Source organism: Lactuca saligna, chromosome 5 (assembly GCF_052625555.1).
Source record: "Lactuca saligna cultivar CGN05327 chromosome 5, ASM5262555v1, whole genome shotgun sequence".
Classification (NCBI taxonomy): domain Eukaryota; kingdom Viridiplantae; phylum Streptophyta; class Magnoliopsida; order Asterales; family Asteraceae; genus Lactuca; species Lactuca saligna.
This window is the reverse complement of record NC_136421.1, coordinates 197,858,076-197,884,351: the sequence shown is the minus strand read 5'-3', so window position 1 is coordinate 197,884,351 and position 26,276 is coordinate 197,858,076. Positions and strand designations below refer to the sequence as shown.

At 35.2% G+C, this 26,276-nt stretch overlaps 2 protein-coding genes and 1 pseudogene across 6 annotated transcripts; 1 reads left to right on the top strand and 2 right to left on the bottom strand.

Moving 5' to 3' along the window:
• Positions 1-3,078: 3,078 nt before the first annotated feature.
• LOC145046126 (zinc finger protein BRUTUS-like) lies at positions 3,079-6,787 on the bottom strand (annotated as a pseudogene).
• Positions 6,788-11,185: 4,398 nt separating this feature from the next.
• LOC144998395 (uncharacterized) lies at positions 11,186-22,250 on the top strand. Of its 5 annotated transcripts, none has more exons than XM_078958170.1 (11): positions 11,186-11,574; positions 11,862-11,959; positions 12,056-12,173; positions 12,248-12,362; positions 12,512-12,548; positions 12,711-12,780; positions 13,196-13,300; positions 21,028-21,178; positions 21,274-21,338; positions 21,645-21,738; positions 22,004-22,250. In XM_078958170.1, exons 3-11 carry the CDS (start codon positions 12,056-12,058, stop codon positions 22,098-22,100), a joined length of 852 nt encoding a protein of 283 aa, XP_078814296.1. In that variant the 5' UTR covers positions 11,186-11,574; positions 11,862-11,959; the 3' UTR covers positions 22,101-22,250. The 5 variants fall into 5 exon arrangements, with proteins under 5 accessions (XP_078814296.1, XP_078814298.1, XP_078814297.1 ...); XM_078958172.1 differs by having other exon boundaries at positions 11,727-11,959; positions 12,089-12,173; XM_078958171.1 differs by having other exon boundaries at positions 11,727-11,959; positions 21,043-21,178.
• A 1,908-nt stretch (positions 22,251-24,158) lies between these two features.
• LOC145046125 (putative F-box protein At3g24700) lies at positions 24,159-25,307 on the bottom strand. The gene has a single exon (XM_078994408.1). It carries the CDS (start codon positions 25,305-25,307, stop codon positions 24,159-24,161), a length of 1,149 nt encoding a protein of 382 aa, XP_078850534.1.
• Between the last annotated feature and the right edge of the window lie 969 nt (positions 25,308-26,276).

Here is a 26,276-nt window from a genome sequence, read left to right as displayed (position 1 = left end):
CAGCCGCCGTTACCTTGATTTAGGTAGTAGGGGTCTCCCGGTAAAGGAAATCCGGCCATTTGTCTGTACTGGGATAGATGTATGAGATTTTTATAAGAAAAGAATTTCTAATTAACGAATTCCTAAGCCTATTTATATCTTTACTGAGCGCAATGTTTTATCGTTTAATAATAGACTTATATTATTTCAATTTAGCGAATTTAGATTTTATAAGTTTTTGGCTTGTTGACTACTACGACCATTCCTCGACGTATATTGGTCAAATCCAGGATAAATATAGTTGATCAGGCTATATTTATTCTTGATTTGATTACATACCCCAAGGCTCGGTCGTGGTATTGCAACTTGCCATACTACTTTTTAGAAAAACTTGCAATGTTACGAGGTTGATACGTGCGGGTAAAATGTATATATTTAAAAGAAAATATATTTCTATGATAATGTTTTTATCAGAGGGTTTTTGGTTCCCGTTGTATTTATAGTTTGTATATCTTATGTGGTTTGATATACTTAGTTCACTATAAACAATGCTCTGATACCAATCTGTCACACCCCCAAACCAGAATGGCGGAAACATTCGGGGGTGGATGACTTCACGTAGTATCACAACGATTGAATATTGCAAAGAAAGTAACACAACCATCATATATATAACAATGAAAACGTGTATTGTTGCGTTATACATGTTATCAAAAGAATATTACAATATGATGAATAAATGTTTAATGATAAAATCATCCTTTGTGTTCCTTCTTCCAAAAGCTGGTAGTTTACCTGTATCACTGATTCCCTGAGAAATACAAGTGGTTTTGAAAAGTGTCAACATTTAAGTTGGTGAGTTCATGAGTGTTCCGAGTTGAAAAGTATATTCCTTTGGTAGTAATTTGGTAAACGAGATCTTTAGAGAATCCAATATTTTCTTGTAAAATGTAAAAGGTTCCAAAGTTGGAATGTGTTAGTAACTTTTATAAACAATTGATAACAATAATTTAGTATGAAAATATAATGTAGAAATACCGCGATGCACATATGAACCTTGTAAATCAATCTTGTTTTATACTTTTTATGTGAGTTTTATAACCATACTATTGACACTGACGGCCTGTAACAACATTCTTCAAGTGTTGCAGTGTTATGACATTTGTCACCCCAGACCTGCCGGTCTAACTATAGCTAGTAGTTTAGGTGCGGGATTGTCAATCCCGTATAGATCTATACACAAGTATCACGCTCTCCCTCCAAGAGATTATGGTATATAATACAGGACTTGAAATGCGTACAAAAATGTACGTTGAAGTTTAAATGTCTCACATTTACCTAGTATAAATAGATTTACAATGAAATGACTTTACTCCTTTTTGAAAGTGTTTCGTTTTTCAAATTGTATAAGAATGTAGGATTGACTTGCTAACTATACCCATTATAGTTCTTCAGATAGTATGTTCCATTTCGTAGACATAACTTAGTGATATAATTGCCCTTGTATACATAAGATGTTTGTATCGATATTCGAAGTTAGAAATTGCATTTATGTTTAGAAAACGATACTTTTAACGTGTAATGTACTTGTATTCCCCCCCCCCCCTAAAACATGTAAAAGGATTTAAAAGTAGGGGTATGAACTCACTCGTTAAGTTTGAAGAGAGGGGCTAGAGTTGAGCAGAGTTTCGATCTCGGATAGTTGCGTCGTCGGGCTCTTCGGGAACTTCTGCAACGTAAATCTTTCGTCGGGGCTCGAGTGCGGAAACCGAGGTGAGAAAACGGTCTCTGGAGCTGGGAGAATGTCTGAGAAATGGTGAAGGTGTGCCAAAACCCGAGTCTTATGCCCTCTATTTATAGGGCTGAAAACCCCCGTACGCGGCGCGTACTGCCGGAGTACGCGGGGCGTAGTCAGTACGCGGGGCGTACTTCGGTTACGCGGGGCGTAATAAGGCGTCATGGCTTACGACTCCTGGCTAGCTAGGCGTAGTTTGGGCGGGCCGATGGGACTCGACCCTGGGTCTAGTACGCGGGGCGTACTCCCAGATTACGCGGGGCGTAATCCCTGCTTCCAACTTCTAAATTCCGTAACTTTCGCGTACGAGCTCCGTTTTTCGCGGTCTTTATATCCACGCGTAGGTGAGATTATGCTCTACAACTTTCATTTAGACTCTGTCGGCTAATTTTGACTTTATTTTTAATGATATAATTTTAATAGGCCGGGACTCCTAAAGTTCGTTAAAATTTCATAGGTTCTTTATTCGACGTCGGTTTTCGTTTGTCTTTTTATTGTTTTATTACCACCGAGGAGATCTTCAACTTCCGTTTAGGTGGCGATAGCTAAATAATACTCGATCTTCAATCCGAGTTTTTAGCCCTTTACTACTGTTACGAAACTTTGAAAATTCGTAACTTCTTCATACGAGGTCCAAATTGGGCGATCTTTTTATGCACGCTCATCTTTCAACGAGATCTACGACTTTTGTTTAGATACTTTAAGGCTAAAATGTATTTTATTGAGATTTCACTTTTTACATCAAATTATGTTTTAACGTCGTGTCGTAATTATACGAGTGGTTATAATTTCTTCAATATAACTCGGTTTTGAGTGTTCTTTATGTTTTTGGAAACCTGGGCATGATATCTAATATTCGATGCATCCCAACTTAGATATCTGAACACTTTATTTTCGAGGTTAATTTCGTTGTTTTTAGCTTTTGAGTGTTTACAATGTTTTTGGGAAAAATAGGGTTGTCACAGAACGTCTTGGAACAATGTTCTCGTCATCAACTCTTACACCAACCTTGCTTTTGTAGATGACTTTCACACAATCAATTTCAAACAATTATACAAATAATCATAGGAGGCATACAAGATATTGAAAAATTTATAAGATTATCCAACCAAAATAAAATAACATTAAAAAAAAAAAAACATACCTGTTATATGGCAGTGGCAGCGGGATTTCTCCGGGTTGGCTTCAAAGGTGGTCTTCCGGTGGTGGCTGGTGGTCACCGAAAAACAACACATCAGTAAAAAAAACAAATCAAAGCATCCTTACCTGTTCTGTGGGCAGTGGCCACCGGATTTTGGGGGTGTTCAACGGTGGTCCTCCGATGGTGGCTTGTGGTCATCAGGGATATACTGGAACACAACAACAAACTTCAACAATTGTATACCAACAAGAAATTACTAACCGTAACTCTATATGGATGATTGCTTTTATGAGGATAAACCTCAGCACCAACAGAAAAGCACTCAACGCATAGATCAAAATCAGAGCAACACGCACTCAACACAAAGAAGAGGACCTAACTTTAACTTCATGTAATTTTAATTAATAATGGAAAAGAATCCTCTCCCTTTGTTACTTCCTTTTCCACAACAGCTCCCTTTGTTTTTGCTTTTTCACCAACAGAAGACTTCTCCCCTTTTTCTTTCTTTCCACTTTTATCTGCAAACATTATTAAAATTAATAATAATAATAATAATAATAATAATAATAATAATAATAATAATTACCAACCCTTTTGCTTTATCACTAAATATTCAGAGGTTCAGGGTTTTGAGGGAAAAATAATAACGACCTTTATCTTTATCTAAATTCATTCGATTGAAATTCCCTTTGTTTTTCTTACTTTGACTTGTGATACTTGCTAGAACAGAAGAAGCAATCTCATTGGCTCCATAACTAATGGAACTCAAGATTCCACCAGATGATGATCTACCAAGTCCTTTAACATATAAAGGGGATAAAATAAATATTTTAAAAGGATGACCCCTCTGGTTGATCTATCACCTCAGTCCACCTTATAGCCCATTGGTGTAAAACTTGCGCACAACCTACTGTTATGAGTCCAAAGCAATATTCAGTAGAAAACTCAAGATTCAAATGAATCGTATTATGCACCTAGCTAGCTTGTTTAGCTATACATATAATTAAACAACTTTAAAAAGGGTACATAATGAGTGAACATACTGCCAACTGGCTATTAATTTTAAAGACTATTGCATGTATCGTGTAGTGTTAATTTAAACCAGAAAGCAATCAAGTGAAACTCCATCATATATATATATATATATATATATATATATATATATATATATATATATATATATATATAGTTAGAGAGAGAGAGAGAGAGAGAGAGAGAGAGAAAGAACCTGTTGTGCCTGAAGACAAGCATATTTCCAAAAATGCCCTTGCACAACAAGGTGGATTGCAACCATTACTGGATTCCAAAAATGCCCTTGCAGGACAACAACCTGTTGTGCCTGAAGACAAGCATATTTCCCTTGGACGCCCTTTGCAAGCCCAACCGGAGAACAGGGTGACAAGGGCAATATCGGAAGGAGGAGCTAACAAAAACCATGTGTTAAGAGTTAGAAACTTAGACTTCACAATGAAGAAATAAATAAACAATCGTTTGAGAAAAATTTGACAAAATAGACAAACCTGCCATATGCATATTGTGGAGAAATGATTTTGATTCCTCTTCAGTAAGTGATCCAACTAACCATGGTAAAACACATTCAATTACTCTCAAAGGCATTGCACATAAACTTTGGTATTAGAGCTCTCGTTGTCTTTTAGGAGTAAAATGCTTGTGTGCAAGTGGGAGAACCTGAAATTGAAATCACATAAGGGCGTTATGGTAAATAAAATTCATAAAAAGAAAGACTAGTGATTCACTATTTCACTCATTCACCTGAAGTTCTTCATTTTGAAATGTTTCTCAATGATGGACATGATATGATCAGCATGTGAGCATAACTTTGAACAAAATTCAGATGAAGATGAATTTGCTCCATCTTTTTCTATGCTTTCAATCAAACATCTAAATTTGTCAAAGTCACTCTCTTCTTCTGTGTGTTCTTGGGCGAATGTCAGCTCAGCATCTACAGTAGGGAATATAACTTTATCTTCCGCAATACTGCATTCAAAAGGATAAAATTAGTACCAAATTATCAATGTTTCAATATGCAAACTTGTCAAATTCACGTGATTGCTACAGAAGGGTACCTATGGAATATGCAAACTTCTGCAATAAATTGGAGTCTTTTATTAAACACGGATATATCTGAAAAGTCTCCAGATAACTGTATCCTTCTAGCTGTTTCAGCTATATCAATTAATTCTTTTATTATAGCTTTGTGCCAGTGTAATATTTCATCTACAGGGCGATCAGGTAGTGAATCTGTGGAATCGTCAATTGACCTCAAGAAAGATTCTCGTTTTTTAGGTCTGGAAGATAAACATGGACAATAATGCCCTTCCTCACACTCTTCAGAGATTTTTCGCTTTTTAAAACCGTTTGCACCATCCATCCACGTGAATATAATCTTAAATTAGAATAAGAAGTAATTTGTCAGATAGGAACGAGAAAATGAGTAAAAGATGAACATGGACAAAAATACCCTTACTCACCTGTTGAAGTAGCTTTTCTTATGGGATTACTTTGCATAAACAATTACACATCTCATGGCGTTCTTCAGAAAATACAGAAGCTGAAAGCCATGGAAGAAACTCTGCCATCATGTTTATAGGAATGCTGCATAAAAATTGCCAAACTAACGAAGCTTGTTCCTCAAATGAAAATTTCTCAACGAGCAAGGGGAACACCTAAAATGAGAATTAACAATTTTTTTTTTTTTGAATATTGAGATAATAACATGATTCTTGGATAAACTTGTTAGACATTATTACCTGTTCTTCTTCTTTGGACATGTGTTGATTGATTGATGTGTGAAGGGCACCTGTGCATGATGCTAATTCTCTTCTAAAGCTTTCTTCATTTTGCATGTCTGAATCCAGTAATGTGAACAGTTGATCAAAGATGACACTTTCGCCCTCGTGTTCAAGAGAATACGTTCTAGCCACGTTCTTGACACGGATGTCTAAAGCTGGAAAAATAACCTGAAAGTATGAAAGAAATAAACATGTTACAAATCTTATGCAACATAGCACCATATCTTTTTAGAATGAAGCCACTGATAAGAAAATTAGTAGGATTATTATGTGAAAGTGCAGTTCTATGCCTTCCAGTGATGAACAGAACACTCAAAGAGTCTAACAACTTTAATAGAAGCTATTACAAATGCAAAGATACAAGGACTTATATCTCTACTGTAAACTTTTGTAACTCTTTCCTCTTCATTTCAAACGTTCTCTTGCTAATTTCTCATGACATACCTCACCTTGAACCTTTTTATTTTTTATTTTTTTGGGTATCAACCACCAGTTAATTATCAATATAGGTTGCATACAGAAGCAAATAAACTTCGTATAACCTGGTTGGAGAAAATGGGCAGACTTCAGCTATGAGTGTGAAATGAATTCCATCAAAATAGCATGAATTTTTAAACGTACAAATACAACGCTAGAAAATCCCACTCAAGAACTTAGATATACCATCGTCATCATTTATCACCATAAAAATAAAGAATATTACACATATATGATACATAATTCGGTAGTAATTTAAACTGATATGCTTTCGAGATTAAAGGCAAAATATATACAGACCTCGTCTTCGGCATTGCAGTGGTGTTTATAGATTGATCGAAGGAAGTGATTGCGCTTAAGCAAGGGCTCAATTTCCACATGAGAATTAGTAGCAAAAGTGATGGCAAACAGGTGTAGGGCATCGAGCTCCGACCGTATGGCTTTATGAAAGAACAAGAAGATATGAACCGGCGAACTTTGTTTCTTGGAAGATCGGTTACTGCTGGACGGATCCATCTGGTTCACCGCCCCTCCACCGAAAGCCGACATCACCGCCACACCACCATCTCCAATGTCCCGGTGTTACACTATCCTGAAAACACCAAAACAGAACTTTGAAATAAGGACTAAAATCAAACATACCAAGGCCCTATACATTTCCGGGACCTTGCAAATGAAGACGAAGTGTAAGAAGAAAAGCCGGTTGAGATCGAGAGTATTGAAGTAGAAAAGAACGGGTCCCATTCCAATTTCGAAAGTGAACAAAACCGGAAAAGGAATCTGAAAAAATACCCGATGATCCAGAGTTGAAAGAAGTTGAAATGGAAGATTGATTGTTTGAATTCGCTCAGTTATTCCAACCCTCACACGTACTGGGTTGAGAGAAAACGAGAGAAGCGGAAGCTTGAAAGAAAATAAAACCCTAGCACGTGCTAGAGAGAAGGGAGGTGGCGATGGCTTAGGGTTTACAGAGAGACGGGAGGTAGAGAATGAAGGGAGATCTAGAGGAGAGAGTATCAGAGAGGGGAGAGTGGATTGCAAGAATGAAAGATAGATAGAAGATAGACAAAATGAGGTGGGTTTTCAAAATTTTGGGGATTTCGTTTCCCCCATCGTCTACTAAAAGCGTGTTTCATTAAAATTATAAAACAACAGGTACAGACGACGCGTGTTTAAGATAAAGTGCCATCCGTATTTTTTTTTTCTTGAGACACTAGATTAAGGGCACGCCATAATGCGTGTCGTAAATCCTTAAATTTTTTTGGAGAGATAAATCTATTTTAAGGGCATGTCCTTTTGCGTATCATTAATCAGTGTGTGTCGTAAAAAGCGCGTCATTAAAGGTCTGTTTTCTAGTAGTGACTTGAGCTTGTCCACACTGATGTTTGGGGACCCGCTCAAGTATCGAGTGGTGGTTTTAAATATTATGTTAGTTTCTTGGATGACTATAGTTGTTATACTTGGATTTATCTCATTAAAAATAAGTCTGATGTTGAGCAAATTTTCTAGAACTTTCAAATCACATTGAACGTCTTCTAAATGCTAAGATTCGAATTGTTCAATCTGATTAGGGAGGTGAGTATGATAAACTTCACCAATATTTTCGACATGTAGGCATTTCACACCGTGTCTTATGCCCACATACCTCACAACAGAATAGGATGGTGGAACGAAAACATCGCCATATAGTCGAAACAGGGTTAGCCCTATTAGCTCATTCTTCTCTTCCACTTCGGTTTTGGGATGAGGCTTTTCTCACAACATGTTATCGTATAAATTGAATGCCCAGTCTAACAACCAATAGTTTAACCCCTATTACCGTCTCCTCAAACTCAAGCCTGATTACTCGTTTCTTCGCACCTTTGGCTGTGCATGTTGGCCAAGTTTAGGTAAATATAATTCACGATAACTTGAGTTTCGTTCCAAAATGTGCACATTTCTTGGTTATAGTTCGATCCATAAAAGTCATAAATGTCTCGATAGGACTACAGGTCGTGTTTATATCTCTTGAGATGTTGTTTTTGATGAATCTCGCTTTCCATTTGCGAGTTCCGACATTACCACCACACCTTCGTCTTCATGTCCTGTTGTCACTTTTTGGCAGAATGAACCATAAATTTTAAATGAGCATATGAATTCCTATGATTTATCCTTGCTTTTGTCTAACAGTTGTGATGCAGAAACAACTTCGGTAACGATAGTATTACCGGTTTCTTATCAGTCTCATGGGACCATATCTTAAACACCATTACAAGCTACTAATGAGACCCAACACAATATCGACCCTATAATCACTACTGAGGATACACAACCTCATGGCAGCATAGATACTGGTATGGCTCAGCCTCCTATTAACAGTCTCGTTACTTCACCCTCCGTCGATGCTTTTCCTCATCCATCTCCACCAGGTATCCAAACACGTGGTTGTGCCGACAAGTTCTTTCCACGTAAATTTACAGATGGAACAGTTATGTATGAATGTATGATCTTAACAAGCAAGCATTCGTTGCTACACCTACTTCTTATCGCACCGCTCTATATGAGCCCAAGTGGAAACAAGCTATGGAAGCTGAATTTTCTACTTTGCAACAAAATCAAACATGGTCACTTGTTCCTCGACCACCTGGGGTTAATATAGTAGGATGTAAATGGATTTTTAAGCTAAAACAACATCCCGATGGCACCATTGATAAATATAAGGCTCGATTAGTGGCACGGGGTTTTACTCAACAACGTGATGTTGATTATCAAGACACCTTTAGTCCAGTGATTAAATCTTCTACGGTTCGTTTGGTACTTGCTTTAGCTGTTTCCCGTCGTTGGCCTCTTCGACAAATCGATGTTAGTAATGCTTTTCTCCATGGTTTTCTCAATGAAGAGGTGTATATGCAGCAGCCCCCCCTCCTCCCCCCCCCCCCCCCGGCTTTGCGGATCCACAAAGACCTCACTTTGTGTGTAAATTAAGAAAAGCTATCTATGGTCTCAAATAGTCTCCCCGAGCTTGGTTCTCTAGACTCAGTGATAAGTTACTACAACTTGGTTTCCGACCTTCTAAAGCTGATTCTTCTTTATTTGTTTTTCATCATAATGACGTCATTATATACATGCTTGTGTATGTTAATGATATTGTCATCACTGGGTCCTCTTCTCCAGCGATTACCAAGCTGGTTCATGCCTTATCCACTTCTTTTCCAATTAAAGATCTTGGTCAACTGTGTTAATTTCTTGGGATTGAAGTACTTCACAATTTAGGGAGAATAACACTATCGCAACACAAATATGCTACTGATCTATTACATCGTGTTCATATGGAGAATTGTAAAAGCATTTCAACCCTAATGTCAGTGATAGAAAAACTTTCTCAAGTCCATGGAAAACCACTCAATGATGAAGACGCATTAAAATATAAGAGTATGGTTGGAGGTCTTCAATATCTTACGTTGACACGACCTAATATTTCATTTGCTGTCAACAAAGTGTGCCAATATCTTTCGAAACCAACAGACATTCATTGGGAGGCAATCAAAAGAATTCTAAGATATGTAAAAGGGCACATTAACCATGGGACTTAGATTTAGACATTTTAATTAAACACTCTTAAGTATCTTTATAGATGCAGATTGGGCAGGGTGTTTGGACTTTTGTCGATCCACAGGTGGCTATGCAATATTTCTAGGGCATAATCTGATTTCTTGGAACTCTCGTAAACAATTGAATGTGTCAAGATCTAGTACAGAGGCTGAATACAAGGCACTTGCAAATGGCACAACATAAGCAATATGGCTGCAGAGCTTACTTAGAGAATTAGGAGTCAGATAACCAAGACCTCCTATTATGTGCTGCAATAATCTAGGTGCAACATATTTGACAGCAAATCCTGTGTTTCATGCTCGTACAAAGCATATAGAAGTCGATTTTCATTTTGTTAGAGAAAATGTGGCAATGGGTGCACTTGATGTTTGATTCATATCGTCTAAAGATCAACTAGCCGATGGTTTAACTAAGCCAAGCAACTAAGAGCATGTTGGAACATTTAAAACACAATCTCAACCTAGTAATGGTTAAGATTGAGGGGGAATCTAAACGTATAGATAAGTGTTAGATTATTTTGAATGTATTTTATTGTAAAGATAGGATCAGGTTTGTTGATCTATCTTATCTCTTAGTTGTATTGTTATATAATACCAATCAATACCCAAAGAGTTTATTACGGCAATAACGTTTTTGACTCTATGAAATAAAGAACTTTTGGACTAAATAATGATCCATTTTCATAAACAAAATGAACAATTAAGCCATACGATTGGTGCGAGACCAACACGTGCAGGTGCTACAACCTGGAAATTAAAGCGATGGTTACAATTGATTTAACAAAACTGATATGAAACATGATGGTCTGAAGTGATAGATTTTAATTTCATTAACCTTATACTTAGCAACAACATCGCTCACTTCCTTAAGATCCCATTTCATAAAAACCAATCACAAATTCCCCTGATCCAAAGTCGACCAAGACAAACACCATCATCACGATCTCTGCATCAAGATTAATTAACCGATATTAGAGGACCCTAAGTTACTTACTTGGAGCGAAGAAATTAACAGATGAAAGACACAGAGACGAAGAACAAAGAATGAGTTGGTGCAAAAACTTAAGGGCTTGTGTGGGAAACGAAGGGGAATGCTTTATGGAATAATCAAAAAATCAGTGCGAGATTGACGTCATTTGCAGAATGCTAGATTTTTAGAAAGATGGGGATGGAGTCGTTTGATAATGCTGAGAATGATTGGGAATTGATTCGAAATTTGAATGAAAAAAAATGAACATGGCGAGATTACAAATCGGGTGCTTTCACTTTGTAAAATGTTGAGGTGAGAAGATGCCACGTGGCAGTAAATGATTATTAATAAGATAGAGTAGATAAAGGTGTTAAGTATATAAACAATACAACATCATGCGTAAGAGACAAAAAAGAAAAATCAGATGACACATGGGCGAGGCATGTGGTAAACCACTAGGTTCATCTTTGCGCACACCATTTCAAAACGAATCCTAGCGTACTGCATGTCGATATTCAGCCCATTCCTCCATCTTCAACGCTCGACTCCATTGGTCCATAGCTAATCGATTCTTCTCTAAAACACATACTTTCTCTTTCATTACTTAACATACTTATTAACGGAGAATTTGACGCCGCTACTTGAGAATCAAAATCTCCCAAAATCATCTCCTTTGTAACAGAAATTCCCCTAACCTGCATAACAACGTCGATATCCCGATATACACACACAGTAGAAGAAGAGGAGTTACACAGCAAGCGTGAAAAGCAGAGTTATCTTCATTTATCCATTCTATCATCTTAATTAAGGTACTTACTCCTCTGAAAATCTTCCAGCTTTTTTTTATACAATTCTGATTTATACTCGATTTCTGCGATAGTCGTATTCTTCGATATTTGTATTTACAGTTGTTCACTTACTGGATTAATAGTGCCTAATAGGTTTGAGGTATTAAAACCAGGTCTTTTTGAAATTCGAATTCCGCTGTATACTTTGACGTAGTACCTGGTTTCGGATTTATGTGTAAATAGATACACAAAATTTGGACCGATTGTTTTGATCACGCTTCACAAGAGTCAAATCATATCTCTAACAGGGTTGTAGTATCGTGCTTCGCCATGGAAATTTCAATTCTAATGGGTTCCAGGATACGAGATTTGGCAATTGAAAACTGTGATTCATTAGGAAAAAAAGGTAAAAACAACACAGAACTGTTTGCTCCTGATATTATATACTGGATTTACATCTACTTACAGATGAAGATATCATATACTGGTTTTATTTATATAGATGAAGCCATCGTGTGGGATTTCTTCGTCGCAGGTTTTCTTCTCTGTAGCTGCTGTAACTGGCTGCATCTCTGTCCTTTTCAACATGACTTCAATTGACCCTGTTTTGGATTCTTCTGGTTAGTCTTTTCGTAACCTATTTTCTTCCCTCTGTTTTATTTATTGTTGTTCATCATATTCCCTTAATTTGAAGGTTGTATAACTGCAAGAAGGGCATTTAAGTTTGGGCCTACATATGTATTGGAACCTAAAGGCAAACACCAAGCTACCATTGTTTGGTTGCATGGCCTTGGTGATGATGGTTTAAGGTAACACATCTCATCATCTGAATATTATCCTTTCTATATTTTGGTTGTAACATTATCTTTAGTTCTTAATTTTATAGGTCACTTAGGGATGTTAACTTGTACAAAATAAAATGTTTGTTCTGTTTTACATCTTTTTTTTTTCCCTGCAGTTGGTCCCAGATCTTGGAGACACTTCCTCTTCCAAATGTAAGCACATGTTTATTTCTTTTAAGTCTGTGGGTCCCATTTATATGGTACTATTTGAAATTGAAGTAGGACCCACAAAATGAAAAATGAATGAATGAGCTATAAATGTATAAACATAAGTTCTTGTAAATCATGACTTGGTTTAATACATATATGATGCAGATCAAATGGATATGCCCTACTTCTCCTGTTCAGCCATTAACTCTATTTGGAGGACTTTCTACAACTGCATGTATGTTATTTTTTATGCTTTGCAAACGTTATATTGTTCTTCAATAATAATCAGTACTTCACTTATTCCAAATTCAACCCAACGTTTTATTTAATTTTTTTTTTCTACAAATTTTCAATCCAGAGCTACTTTTTTGCCATTAGTAATTATGACAAAATTATATGGATTGACTTGATTTTAAGTAAAATGAAAAAATATACGTTGTATTTATTCTAAAAACAGAGGGACTATTATTTATTATTTACTAATATGGTGACATCGTAACAGGCTGGAAAGTAAGAGTGTATGCAATTGCAAAGGTCAAAAAAAAAAAAAAAAAAAAATTTGAAGCTACCTTTGTTTTTACAACATTCTGAAACTGTAGGTGTCGTATTTTCTCTAACACAAAACTTATTACCAAAACCATGGATGTTAGGGTTTGATGTCACTGACATCTCTGAAGATGCAAATCAAGATGTAGAGGGAATGGATGCTTCTGCAGCACATGTTTTGAGCTTGCTCTCCACCGAGCCTCCAAATAGTAAGTTTCTATTTCTCTCTTGGGTTGATTACAAAAAATGAGCAGTCTACCTTCATTAATTTGTTTTTGTTAGCATATCCGATAAGCATGTCATGCGCATACATGATCCTCAATTATCTCCTTAACTATGGTATCAAACGGGTTCCTTCTCTAACCGTAAACTATCAACCTCCTGCCTCCTTGTTTCATTGCCATGGCATCAACCTCTACCTATGAAGCAAACTTTCTTTCATTTGCCACACTCATCTATATGATAACTACTAAGTTAGCCTATGATAATTATTACCTTCTTTGGCGAAGTTAAGTGGTCCCTTTTCTCTCGTATCAAAACCTTGGTGACATTAGATGGAGATGGGAAGACAACCCGAACCAAAATTTGTTTTGTCTTTTGTCATGCCAATGGTGAACTTCTTGTGATCTTTCGGTCCTTGCTTTTTAAGGAAATGATAGCTGAGATCCTCGGTCTCGTTACGTATTGTGATGTTTTGTTGCATTAGACTATGTCTAGCGCGCATATGCCGGTTGATTTTTTTTGGACCTTTGCAATTTGGTGTTCCCACAAAAGTAGCTTATCGTAGTTTGTAATTAAACTAGCTTTTTGATAAGATACTTGAGATAGCTTATTAATAAGTTAGCTTATAAGCTAAAAGCTAGCTTTTCAGCTAGCGAGCTAAACATAGGCTTAGTAGCTGTCTATTACCACAACTTCTTGGATTGAGCTATGCACCTCAAGAATGATTTGCATGTGCTTCGAAAGGAGATTGATACCATTTCAACATAAGACACAAATTAAAAGATTCTATGATAAAATCTATGCAAGTGGTGAAACCGGTGGACGAGCTCAAAAACTCTCATTGTTTTTTTGAGGTCTTGTGTTACAATTCCAAAACAAAGCTTCTAGATTAACGCGCGTGATTGACACAAAAGGAGAATGTAATTGATTTAAGTGGAATTAAAATAAAAGATTCTACAAGAGAACCCTAACCAAATGGTTTCTCTCCACCCAAGAAGGTACTGCTAAATCCAATTCCAGCTAACAATGAAGAAGGATGCCTACCTTATTCTCTACAACTAACTAAATATTATTCTCATACCACTTGCATAACAATTTGTCTCTCTTATCACCTTACAAGTGTCATTCTTGATTTTCTTGATCCTTCTCCTCTTGTAGACTTTCTAAACTGTTGACCTCCTCAATCATTGGGTTTTGGTTACATTCTCTATCAATGTTGTTTTTGTTAAATAAGTAGGCATGTACTTAAGCCTAAAGGTGTGAAATTGACTATGAATAATAAATGAATCCTCCCAATTAGCATCCTCTAAAGTACCTTACTGCACCTTGTGTCCTTTTATTGTAGCTTCTTGGACTACTTGGCATTTTTATAGTCATGGGGGTGTACGAGTCCAGTGGAGGTAAGGAGGGTTCCCTAGGATGGTTTCTCATAACCCGTTTTAGGAACAAAACATGGAAAACCACGTTGAATTCAGGTGGAACCAGGTAATTGAGTCTTATAAGCAACCGATCCAATTTTATTGATGGTGAGAAACGGGCCATGGAAACAACCTAATAGTTTCTGGTGGATACAACAAACCACCAATTTTTGTCAATGTGGCCTTGATTTAAGAAATAACGAATGTCCGATATTAAATTTGACCTCTTGTAGGTGTTTCGACACATTTCTTCATTCTGGCATGTGCTTCACCAAATGATACATAATTTGTATTAAAGTTCCGTCTCTATCTAACAGGTTTGTCTCAGCCCGACACATATTGGCGTGTTCGGCATGGAGCGTTTGAGAGCTTCTAGCTTCTACCGTTTGACAAAACGCTCCAAATGCAAATGCTACTTCATGTAGCGTTTAATAAAACGCTACAAGCTACAAGCTACCGCTACCTGCTACAAGGCACAAGCTACCTGCTACCAGTTAACTTTGCCGAACACGCCCATTGTAAAATAGTGGATGGGGCTCAACTATAGATAATTTCAAAAGGGATGTTATTAGTAGACCTATGTGTTGTGCCATAATTCATCCTATGGAGGCCAAAAGGACCATGACTTGGTTGTTCTACAAAAAAACAACAAAAATATGTTTAAAGACATTGGGTTATTACCTTTATTTGATCGTCGGTTTCCTAATGATAAGAAACACTAAATGGAGTTTTCTACCTCGAAGGGAGAATATTTCCTTCCAAAAGTGGTTGAGGAATAAGGCGTTACGATCGTTGAGCACCATTTTAGGATACCATTTAAAGAATTGACCTCTTTTAAGAAGATTCTAACCAATGAACGTACAATAAGTGAATGTTTTAGATGGATGGAGTTACAATATTTAGACAACCGATCGACTAAAATAAAGGCATAATTGTAATCGTTGAAATTGGGCAACCTCCTGGTGATGTAATCATGGGAGATGTCTTCCTAAATAGATAACAGACGAAATTGGCAGGGGTTGGAGTAGTCTACTCGTATATAAAGTAGTGGATTTGTAAATTTGACAAGTATCACATGCATGGACATTGTTTTACTATTTTGTCATGCCAACCTAGTAAAGACAAGATGCTAGTTGTAGATATGTTTGATAAAACCCTGAGTGGCCACTTGTAGGACTAGAGTGAAATTCTTCCATAAGTTATGGAATCCATAGAGATGATGTTGGAATGACAAGTTGTCATTTGTAATATAATTTATCATGTCGTAAGGAGATCCAAGGTAGTATCGTTGATCGGTTAATAAAGCACAAATGATCCTTTATAGGTGGGACTACCATCGAACTTATTGAGAAGTCGGGACCTTTAACCGTTGTGGAAACAAAATGAGGGATCATAATCTTCCATATGGAATATGGAAAAGGCATCCGCTGCTTGAACCTGATTTATAAAAAATATCAAAGTGATATCCCAACGATTTTTCCACCTAATTGTCTATCACCAAGATAGGGATTCTATACAATCCACCTGATATTTTTAATGATCTTTAAAATGGTTATGGACTCAATAGAGAGATCAAGCACTCAAAAGTCAAACATACTTCATGTTTAGCGGCTACTGATATATGTCTTCATAATGATAAACGTGTTTGATTGATTGCAATTCAATAATATAAGGAGTACACATGGAGACGGAAGCATAATTACAGAGCCGAGATGTACATTGAATGTATAACAAGCATCGACTAATGATAAAGTCTAGAATATTCTATTTAATGAATTAATTAGTTCGATTATGGTTGTGATGCCATAGTCTTGATACCCCCTCCCCTGTGGCTGCAAGATGGAGGTTCTATCAGAAAGAGCCTGGATGTACATTGAATGTGCTTAACCGCATCGTGGGAACTCATAGATGTTCTATACGAGTTCTTAACCGCATCGTGGCCATATCTAGACGCTTTACAGCGCGCCACCACGTCGTGGGCCTTTCTTGGCCATGCTGTGGTTTTGGTTAGAAAGACTTTTCTTCATTAAAAGCTTAATCCTTATACGTTTTCAACTTTATCCATTAGGATGATCCAACCAACCAAGATCCAAACTTTAAGTCTCAAAGTGTCTAAGAATACATCTTCCTCGACTTGATCCATTAAGTTCAAGCCTCCAACCTTTATATCTGAATCACATGATGTTTAGATGGATAAAGTTTCCAACTTTATCCATAATAATGCCACAAACTTCCATGATCTAAAACCCTAAGCTATGAAATGTCCAAAAACCTATTTTCTTCATTCATATAATAAATAGAGTTCTTGCATACACTCTGTACTCCACCAAAGTCACTAGATCTGAACTTTAAACATGAATAAAAGCTTATGGAGTTCTTCAAAATCCATGGAACAAGTCATAAAGGGACCAAAACTCATTAAAATGGATCAAAATACCAAATACTCATAGATCTATGATGAAACACAAAAGCAAGGATCTTTGCAGCTCACAAAGGTCCAGAAGGTAGATGAATGTTGATCTCTTTAGTTCCAAAGCTTCAAAACCAAGTATTTGAAGAACAAAACACCCAAAAGCTATAAAAACTCAAGAATATGGATGAGAGGAAAGAGGAGGATATTGATTTATGAAGGGAGTCTAGGGTTTGATAGAATAAGGGGTTCTTGATCAATAGAGGCTGTAAAATGACCTAAAACAAGGGGTCGAAACCTTTAAATATGAACCAAACCCTAATTTAATGGGCTTGGGCTACACAGCTCACCACTCTGTGGTGAGCTCCTCACCATGTCGTGGTGACAGGTTTTTTCCAATTCTATTCCAACTTTAAGCAGTCATAACGTCTTCGTTTCAACTCCGTTTTTAGTGATCTTTATATACATGCGAAAGTATTGACAAACCCTATAATTCTATCTTTTGACTTAAAGCATACCGAACTGAATTCATTAATTCATGCAAGAAGTCCGAAATATCACTTTTCCTATTTTACCCTTTGGCTCCAAAGCACAATTTAAGGGTTTAAATCAATTAACCAACATTATTAACATCTAATAGGATCTAAACTCCATACCTTTAAAGCACGAAACCTTTATTTGATCAAATTACGGTCCACCTACCCAAAATTAGAAACATCCCAAAACTGGATGTTACATCCAAGTCAACATGTTTCATATGCGAGTGATAAGTTAGGTTGGCACACAAGTAAGTCGAACTAGTATTGTCACAAAAAGTTTAGGCGTTGTGTCCATAGAAATGCAAGTTCTTTGAGAAGATTTTCAACACATGCTAGTTCAATAACGATAATTGCATGAGCTTTATACTCTGCTTTAGTTGATGACCGAGAAACCGATTTTTGTTTAGCATATTTCCACATGATGATATTACTACCGAGATAGATGAAATAAGCCGTAGTGGAGACGCCCCCAATCCAAGTTATAAAAAAGTTAGTGAGCTCAAGAGCATATTTCTTTTGCGAAAAAAAGCCATGATAAACCGTTCCTTTCAAATAACGAAGAAAGTGTTATAGAGCTTGCCAATGTACTTGGTTCGGTTGAGGCATGAACTGTGAGAGCTTGTTTACAACGAAGGAAATGTCTGGGCGTATGAAGGCAATATATTTGATAGAACCAAGAAGCTTACGATATGATGTTCGGTGTTCCATCTTTAAGTGTTAAAACTTAGGAGGAGCAAAATGTTGTTAGTGGTTTGGCGCCATCCATGCGATGCAAAACCAACAGATTGTGTATGTTTTGGTGTTGCGATAAAAACAAACGATTTATAGTTGCTATGAGCTCGACTCCTAGGAAGTAGTTGGGGTATCTCAAATTTTTGACTTAAAATCTAGATGCAAGATTGGTGACAAACTTATTCAAGAAATCGATGTTGTTTCTAATCAAATGAATATCGTAAACATAAACCAAAAAATAACATATGAAACCATCCCAATTGTATATGAAGAGTGAGGCATCCACATGAGATTTTTTGAATCCCAAATCAATTAAAAAATAATGTACCAAGCCCGCAGTGCCGTAAAGAGACAGTTGTAGCTTGCATACATGACTTAAGAATTATGGATTGACGTAACCAATTGGTTGGATCATGTGGACTTCCTCTTGTAAGGTACCATGTAAAAAAGCGTTATTGACGCCTAGTTGACATAATTACCAACCCCGAGATAAGGCAAGAGAAAGAACCGTATGTATTGTGACGAGTTTGGTAACCGTACGTATTGTGATGGGTTTGGTAACCAAACTAAACATATCTTTTATGTCTTATGGGTTTTCAAGGAGATAATTCTAGAGCGTGATTTGCTCTCAAAGGAAGTGATTAATCGGTACCAAGCATCTTTTGCAGTGGAAGTCGATGCAATGAGCGGTTGTATTTCATCGGAGCAGGATCCGAGAATGGCATTATAGATGTTTTGATCCTTTCGAAACCAAGAAGTATAGGCAGGGCTAGGTTTGGTGGTGTCTTTATCGCTAATGATTGAGGGAGGGGATTTGGTGGCATTGATGATGAAGTCTTTAAGCCCGAATCCAATGAGTGTGGACTGCACATGGCGTCTCCAGACTAGAAAATTTTGGGAGGTGAGTTTAAATGGAAAGTGTGTAGAAGCGATGATGGTGATGACTGAGAGTGCTCGAGGGAGTCATAGATGAAGCAAGGTAGAAAATGATGGATCGTCCGTTACTAAATTTGAGTTGTTTTGGCTTTCTGAGACTGATAAATGTTTTTGATTGATTGCACTTGAATAATAATACACGGAGAACATATAGAGAGGGAAACATAATTACTTGAGACAGAGTCGGGATATACATGGAATGTACAACAAGCTTTGACTCATGATAAAACTCTAGAATATTCTATTTAATGAATTAATTAGTTGGATTATGGTTGTGAGGCAATAGTCTTGATAGTCTTCTCCATCGGATAGGAGTAAAATTTAAAGAACTCTTTTCGTGCACTTGTTTTGTGAATATTTTTAGCCGCAAATTTTATTATTTCCCTCGGCCTCCATCAAATGTCATGTTTCGAAAATACTACACCAGTAACCAACCGATTCATAAGGTTTAATTAGGTTTTGGCTGGATATGTAACTAGGTTGGATTTCTGGATAATGTTGGGTAGTAGGCTTTATTGGCTAAGTGGGCCATCCCTTTTTACAATTGTAATTTGAACCGAGCCCACGGGTACCCTTAGTTGCTGGTTTTTTTTTTTTTTTTTTTTTTTTTTTTTTTTTTTTTTCTCTGAAACGAAATGTTTGTAGCCTGCGGATCATATCTACAGATCTTTGTAGTAAAAGATGTGGACCAAATGTTTGCAGTCACAAAGCATAATATTGTTTGTTTTTTAATATTTGCAAGCTGTTAGAATAAACTAAAATCTAATTAAACCGATTTTTTTAAAACTTATTAGAAAACTCTTTTAAGTTTTGTAGACTAGAAATGTCTGAAGAGGTTTGAAGACTTTGGTCCACATCTATGCCAAGAAGAGGACGCGCAGACCTTTTTAGGTCTGCAGTCTTCAAAAAAACAAACAGCCTGCGAAGTCTAATGTATACGTGGCACAAACACAAGAAGCCAAGAAGACATGCAGACAAAAAGCAAACAACACCTTAGTCATCACTTGCTCTTCAGACTATAGATCAATCACCATAAATAGTGATATTGGTGACGACAATGCCAAGTTCCATCGCCTAACACGACATCATGTTGAAGACCTCAAAGGAACGTTCCCAAAGATTGCTCCTCGGACTGAAAGGACTTCAAAACTCTTAATATATTTTTCAAATTCTTCTTGATTAAGTGATCCCAAAACCATATGGTGTTCTCTTCTTGATTACAGTATGGTAAGCCATAACCGTGTATACATATATGGATTAGCCTCAACTTTTGAGTAGAAAGGGTTTGATATACCTGTAAGTAGAGTTTAGTTTGGCACCCTCTGGGATTGATACCTTCAAATAAGGGAAACTTTATTTTTTGCAAGGAGAAAAAGAGAACATTCAAGGATAAAAAAGGTTGTTTTGTAACAGGAGGACCCTCAAGACATTAAGACTAAATAAACTAAAAGGTTACTAATGAAAAAAATACTACTCATTCCAAATCTAGCTAACAACGAAGAGGCCATGATTGTTTTTTTCCCAAGTTGTTAGCATTTGTGCTATTATCGGTCACTATGCAGATCAATATTTGATTGCTTCTATCATCATAATCATTAGCCATATGTCATGTCAATCCTTGTACTCTGTCACCATGTAAAATTTCTATTTTTTCATTTGATTTTTTTTTGACTATGCAGTCAAACTTGGTGTAGGAGGGTTTAGCATGGGTGCAGCAACTGCAATATACTCTGCAAGCTGCTTTGCCCGTGGAAAATTAGGAAATGGCACCCGTTACTCCGCCCATCTGGCGGCAGTTGTCGGCCTTAGCGGTTGGCTTCCATGTGCAAAGTACATTAACATAACCACTTATCTTTCGTTTTTATCATTTTTAACATACCAAAAAAAAAAAAAAAAAATTCTAATATCTTTTCTTTCTTTGCAAGCCATCCAAGTAACGAGGTTGAAGGCCCAGCTGCATCCTTACCCATTTTGCTCTGTCATGGCAGAGGTAACCATAACCAAGCCACATATATATATATATATATATATATATATATATATATATATATATATATATATATATATATATATATAGTTTTAGACAATTCATTGATTATTTGATGAATAGTACAAAAAAATTGAAAGTACAATGCTATAATTGGGTCGATTTTACAAAGTACAATGACTTGATAAAAAGAAAAATTGTAACTACAACGACATAATAGAAAGAAATGAAAGTAAGATGCTATAATAATGACATATATGAAAGTGCGTTGCTATTAATAGTTTAAATTGTATGATGATATCTTGGTAGGTGATGAAGTGGTTTGGTTTCGCTATGGTGAGAAGTCTGCAGAGAAACTAACTTCAGCTGGATTTGAAAACTTGACTTTTAAGTCATTCCACTCGTATGCATTCAACTTTTCTTTCAATTTCAATCACTTGGAGCTTCCTCTTTCTAAAAACTAAAAAAACAGGATAAATTAAATTACATTTTTTTTGTCCTGGTGGTCATTTGATTTTTAACCAATTCCATCCCTGAAAAGTATATTTGTCACAGTTTTAGTCCCTGAATTTTAAACCGTGTGTAACTGTAACATAACCATTTTGTCATTACTTTTATATTTATTATTGAGTTTTTTATGTATGTTTGTTGATATATGGTGGATGCAGGCTGGGTCATTATATAATCCCAGAAGAGATGGATGAAGTCTCCTCATGGCTAATTTCAACACTAGAGCTTGAGGGCCCTCAACCTAAAATTATGTAATTAAATTATGTATATAAAGTTAGTGTTGTAACAGTGAAACTAAATTTGTGTGTTATATTTCCCAACAACCCAAGTACTATTCACATACATGAACATATCCTAAAAAGACTCCCTACTAAATGTCTAGTGCCCCACATGGCTATTTACTTATTCATACTCTAAGTGAAAAGACTAAACTACCCCTAATAAAACTGTATGCTTTGAACCGGTCAACACTTTTGACAAAAAGTCAGAATTTAACCTCCCCTCTTTGCACACAAGGCAGATAATTCTTTCTTTCTTTCTTTTTGCGTGTCGAACTAGATCAGTTCTTGAAGCAATTCTTGAGCACAAATTGGAAAGAGTCGTCAGATTCTATCTTATGTTATAAGTACTCTGTATGATGCTATGTTCTTCAATTAGGTTTAGTTAAGCATCAAGTTTTAGTGCATTACATCTGTATTCTGTCCCCTCAGCATGCTGTATTACATTGTGTTTCAAAGCTTATTTTCTGCTACTGTATATGCAAACAAGTTCAACATTCTTTAACATTTGAGCATCATGTTTTGTTTCTAACTTAAGTTGGTGGCATTTATGGATAGGGAATTGATTCATCTTATAAGAAGTTAACAAGTGTTTTCATATAAATGCCATGGGTTCAAATCCAGTGCGAAAAGTTATATAACTTATTTTAACAATTTTAACAAGACTATATATATATATATATATATATATATATATATATATATATATATATATATATATATATATATATATATATATATATATATATATATATATATATATATATATATATATATATATATATATATATATAACCTATGGAAACCACAGTTATAAAATTAATTGAACTTTTATAATAAAAACTCAAAATTATTAATAAATTATTTTAAATAAATTATTAATTAAGAGATTTTTTTTAATTATATATAATTATAATCATTGATTTAAATAAATATGTGAAATTATCTCTATAATTTGTATTAATTTTATTTTAATTTTTATTCTAATGTTATTAATTTAATGTAATTAGAGTGAGAAATTTAAATTTTGAAATTTGAAATGAAGAGTCAATAGGTTAACAAGTAGGATGCATTGATTATAAGACATAATAGGGTGACACGTGACAAAAAAATAATAACATATACATTAATAACGATGTCTAATAGAATGACACATGTTAAAAGGAGAATAAAATTATTCTTTTATATGTATTTTTAATTTTTAATGTTTAAACTTGCAGATATATATATATATATATATATATATATATATATATATATATATATATATATATATATATATATATATATATATATATATATATATAGAAAAAAAAGATAAAATTTATAGAACCCAGTTGAATCAACGGTCGAACCGATTGAAACAGAAATCAATTACCATACCGGTTCAACTAAAAATCTGATTTTTAAAACATTGACAGTGACTATGAGGACGACAAGTCGTTGGTACATAATTTATAAGGTTTCTATAGTTCTTAAAAAGAAGTAGCGACTAAACTATCTTGATGATATGTTGTCTCCAAAAAAATCCGAAGAAATACCAACACAATTTTATTAGTTTGTTTATTATAGCATTCTTCGTTTATTCTTATTACAACTTTGTATTCTGAAAAGTCTATCCACCAATAGCAATATTTTCCAATTACACATCAATCGATAATGGTGTAAGTATTTTCAGGGTACAATTTCTTAATTAGGAAAAAAAACTTGAAAATACAATGCTATAATTAGGTACATTTTACAAAGTGCAATGACTTATTAAGAAAAAATATTGTAAGTATAATTCCCTAACATAATTAGAAAGAAAATGGAAGTAGGATGGTATAACAGTCACATATTGCTACATGTTACATCTAAGCCCATATTATAGTGAACAAAATAAAAAGTATCTAATGGATCTAAAATTCAGTTTTTAAAACTCACATAGATGAACATATATATTAGCATAATCTTGGGAATAACTTAGATCATAGCAATGAATCAGCAAAAACCAAGAACAATGACAAAGTTAAAAAAAAAAAAAAAAAAAAAAGTCTCATCTACGATTGGGTGACACCAAAGTCTCAATATATTTCCCTCTTGAAGGAATATCAAACTCATCATCATAATTTGAGTATGACATCTCATTAATACGTCTCCCCGGATCCAGTTTGTACACATGACATCCAGAATGCAAACAATATGTCACCCAACTGCCATTCCTCATCAAATGCACTGGCTTCTGAAAGCAATATAAACTCGGTAAAATCCGATAACTTATCATCTCTCTCCAATCTTCATCTCCTTCTCCATCCATTCTCCAAAACTTAGCACTCAACTCTACAGAATTTTCTTTATATATCACACACAAGTAAACATATCTATCATTATGTAGAAGCGTGAAATTCAAACAATCTCTTTTTCCAACTCCAAAACATGGAGTTACTATCTTTCTGAACTTCTCTGCCCTCGTGTCAAACCTTATAATAGAACTAGAAAGATGACCTAAAGTTCTTCTCTTGCCTTGTTTTAAAAAATACATTTTTTCATTCTGTACAATACTCCCCCCCCAACTTTCTGAATTCAGACAAGTTATACGTCTCAATTCACTAGTGTAAGAATCGAGCTTTCTCCATGAATCTGATTTCAATGAGTATATATAAGCATGGTGATGGAGGGTTACGCATAAAATTCTGTAGTCATCGTATGAATCACTGTAATACAACCCGTAGTAGCATTCTTTATGAGAATGGGATTGAGACAACTTCTTGTAGTCACCAGTTAAAGGATTCCATAGTATTAGATCAGAGTATTTATCATCGTAGTTACGTTTGGTTATGCCTACACAAACAAGTCCATTACAAGATGTTATAATTGTCATGTTTTCAGGGTTAACTTTGATTGGAAAAGGGCGACGGGGACTTAAACCGTTTTCAGGTGATTCACAATCGATGGTGTGGACGTTGCATGGCGTTGTGGTGGATAAGAGGAGAAGTTTGTGGTGGTTTTGACGGTGGTTTTTGGTGATGTGGTGGAGGTGGGAATTGATAAATTCAGGCGAAATTATGATTGAGTGCCATTTCTTGGAAACGTACCTGAAACGGTGTAGAGATTCAGCCGGCAGCCTTGGTAGTATGTTGCAGAATAGGATGTCAGCTGGAAGCTCCGTCGTGATCTTTTTATGGGGACGGTGGTGCTCCGCCATGTGAGTTTTGTAGGTATGAGTGCGGGTGGAGATTTCTCGTATTTATAGGTGTGGGTGACAATGGAGAAGAGGTTTATCTTTATTTGATTAGTATTGTTGTTTTATAGTTAATTAAATTAGTTGAAAATGTATATCTTAAATATTTTGAAAAAAAAAAAGCAAGTACAAAATCATGTTATGATATGATTCTACGATTCTAGTATATTTTATAGTTAATTAAATTAGTTGAAAATTTTGATTTTATGTTCGAACAGAGTTTGTAAAAATGTTAACCCATCTTTTTAAATAATTTTAATTAAAACCAAATTCGTAAAATTAAACTTTTAAATAATTATAAATATAAAAATTGTAAAATTTTAAAACTAGCTTTTCATAATCATTTTATAGATTTGATTTTTTCGTGTTCTTCAAGCTCAAGTTATTTACTTTATGCACACGTTTTTTTTTCTTTGACTTTCCTTTGACTTGCCTGTTGGTATTTCATATTTGTCACCGTTTAGGTTTCGTAAACAAGATTAAGTTTTTGTCACCGTTTAGGTTTCCAAATACAGGTTTTTCATGCACAAATTATTGGTATTTGTTTCGGTTTAGGTTTTTCAAATAATAATAAAATAACTTAAACCAATAATAACTTAATGTGAGATTCAATAAATAACCCTTATTAACAAAGAATCAATAAACAAATCGTGAACGTCGAAATTATAATGATTAATGGCCAAGAGAATAAATATAAACTTGTGCATCTGACGTACATACACCAGATTATACCATAAAACTTATATTTTCACAAAAATTCATATCCTTTTTTTGTTTATTTTTTTTAATCCATGTTTTTTATCGAAAAAAACTGAATATATCATTGTTCATAATTTTTCGTCCCCTTTCCATACATATTCATGTTGATATATAAAAAACAATTTTTTTTTTTCAAAAAACACTCACTTTGTTTTGTTGTTTTTTTTAATATTT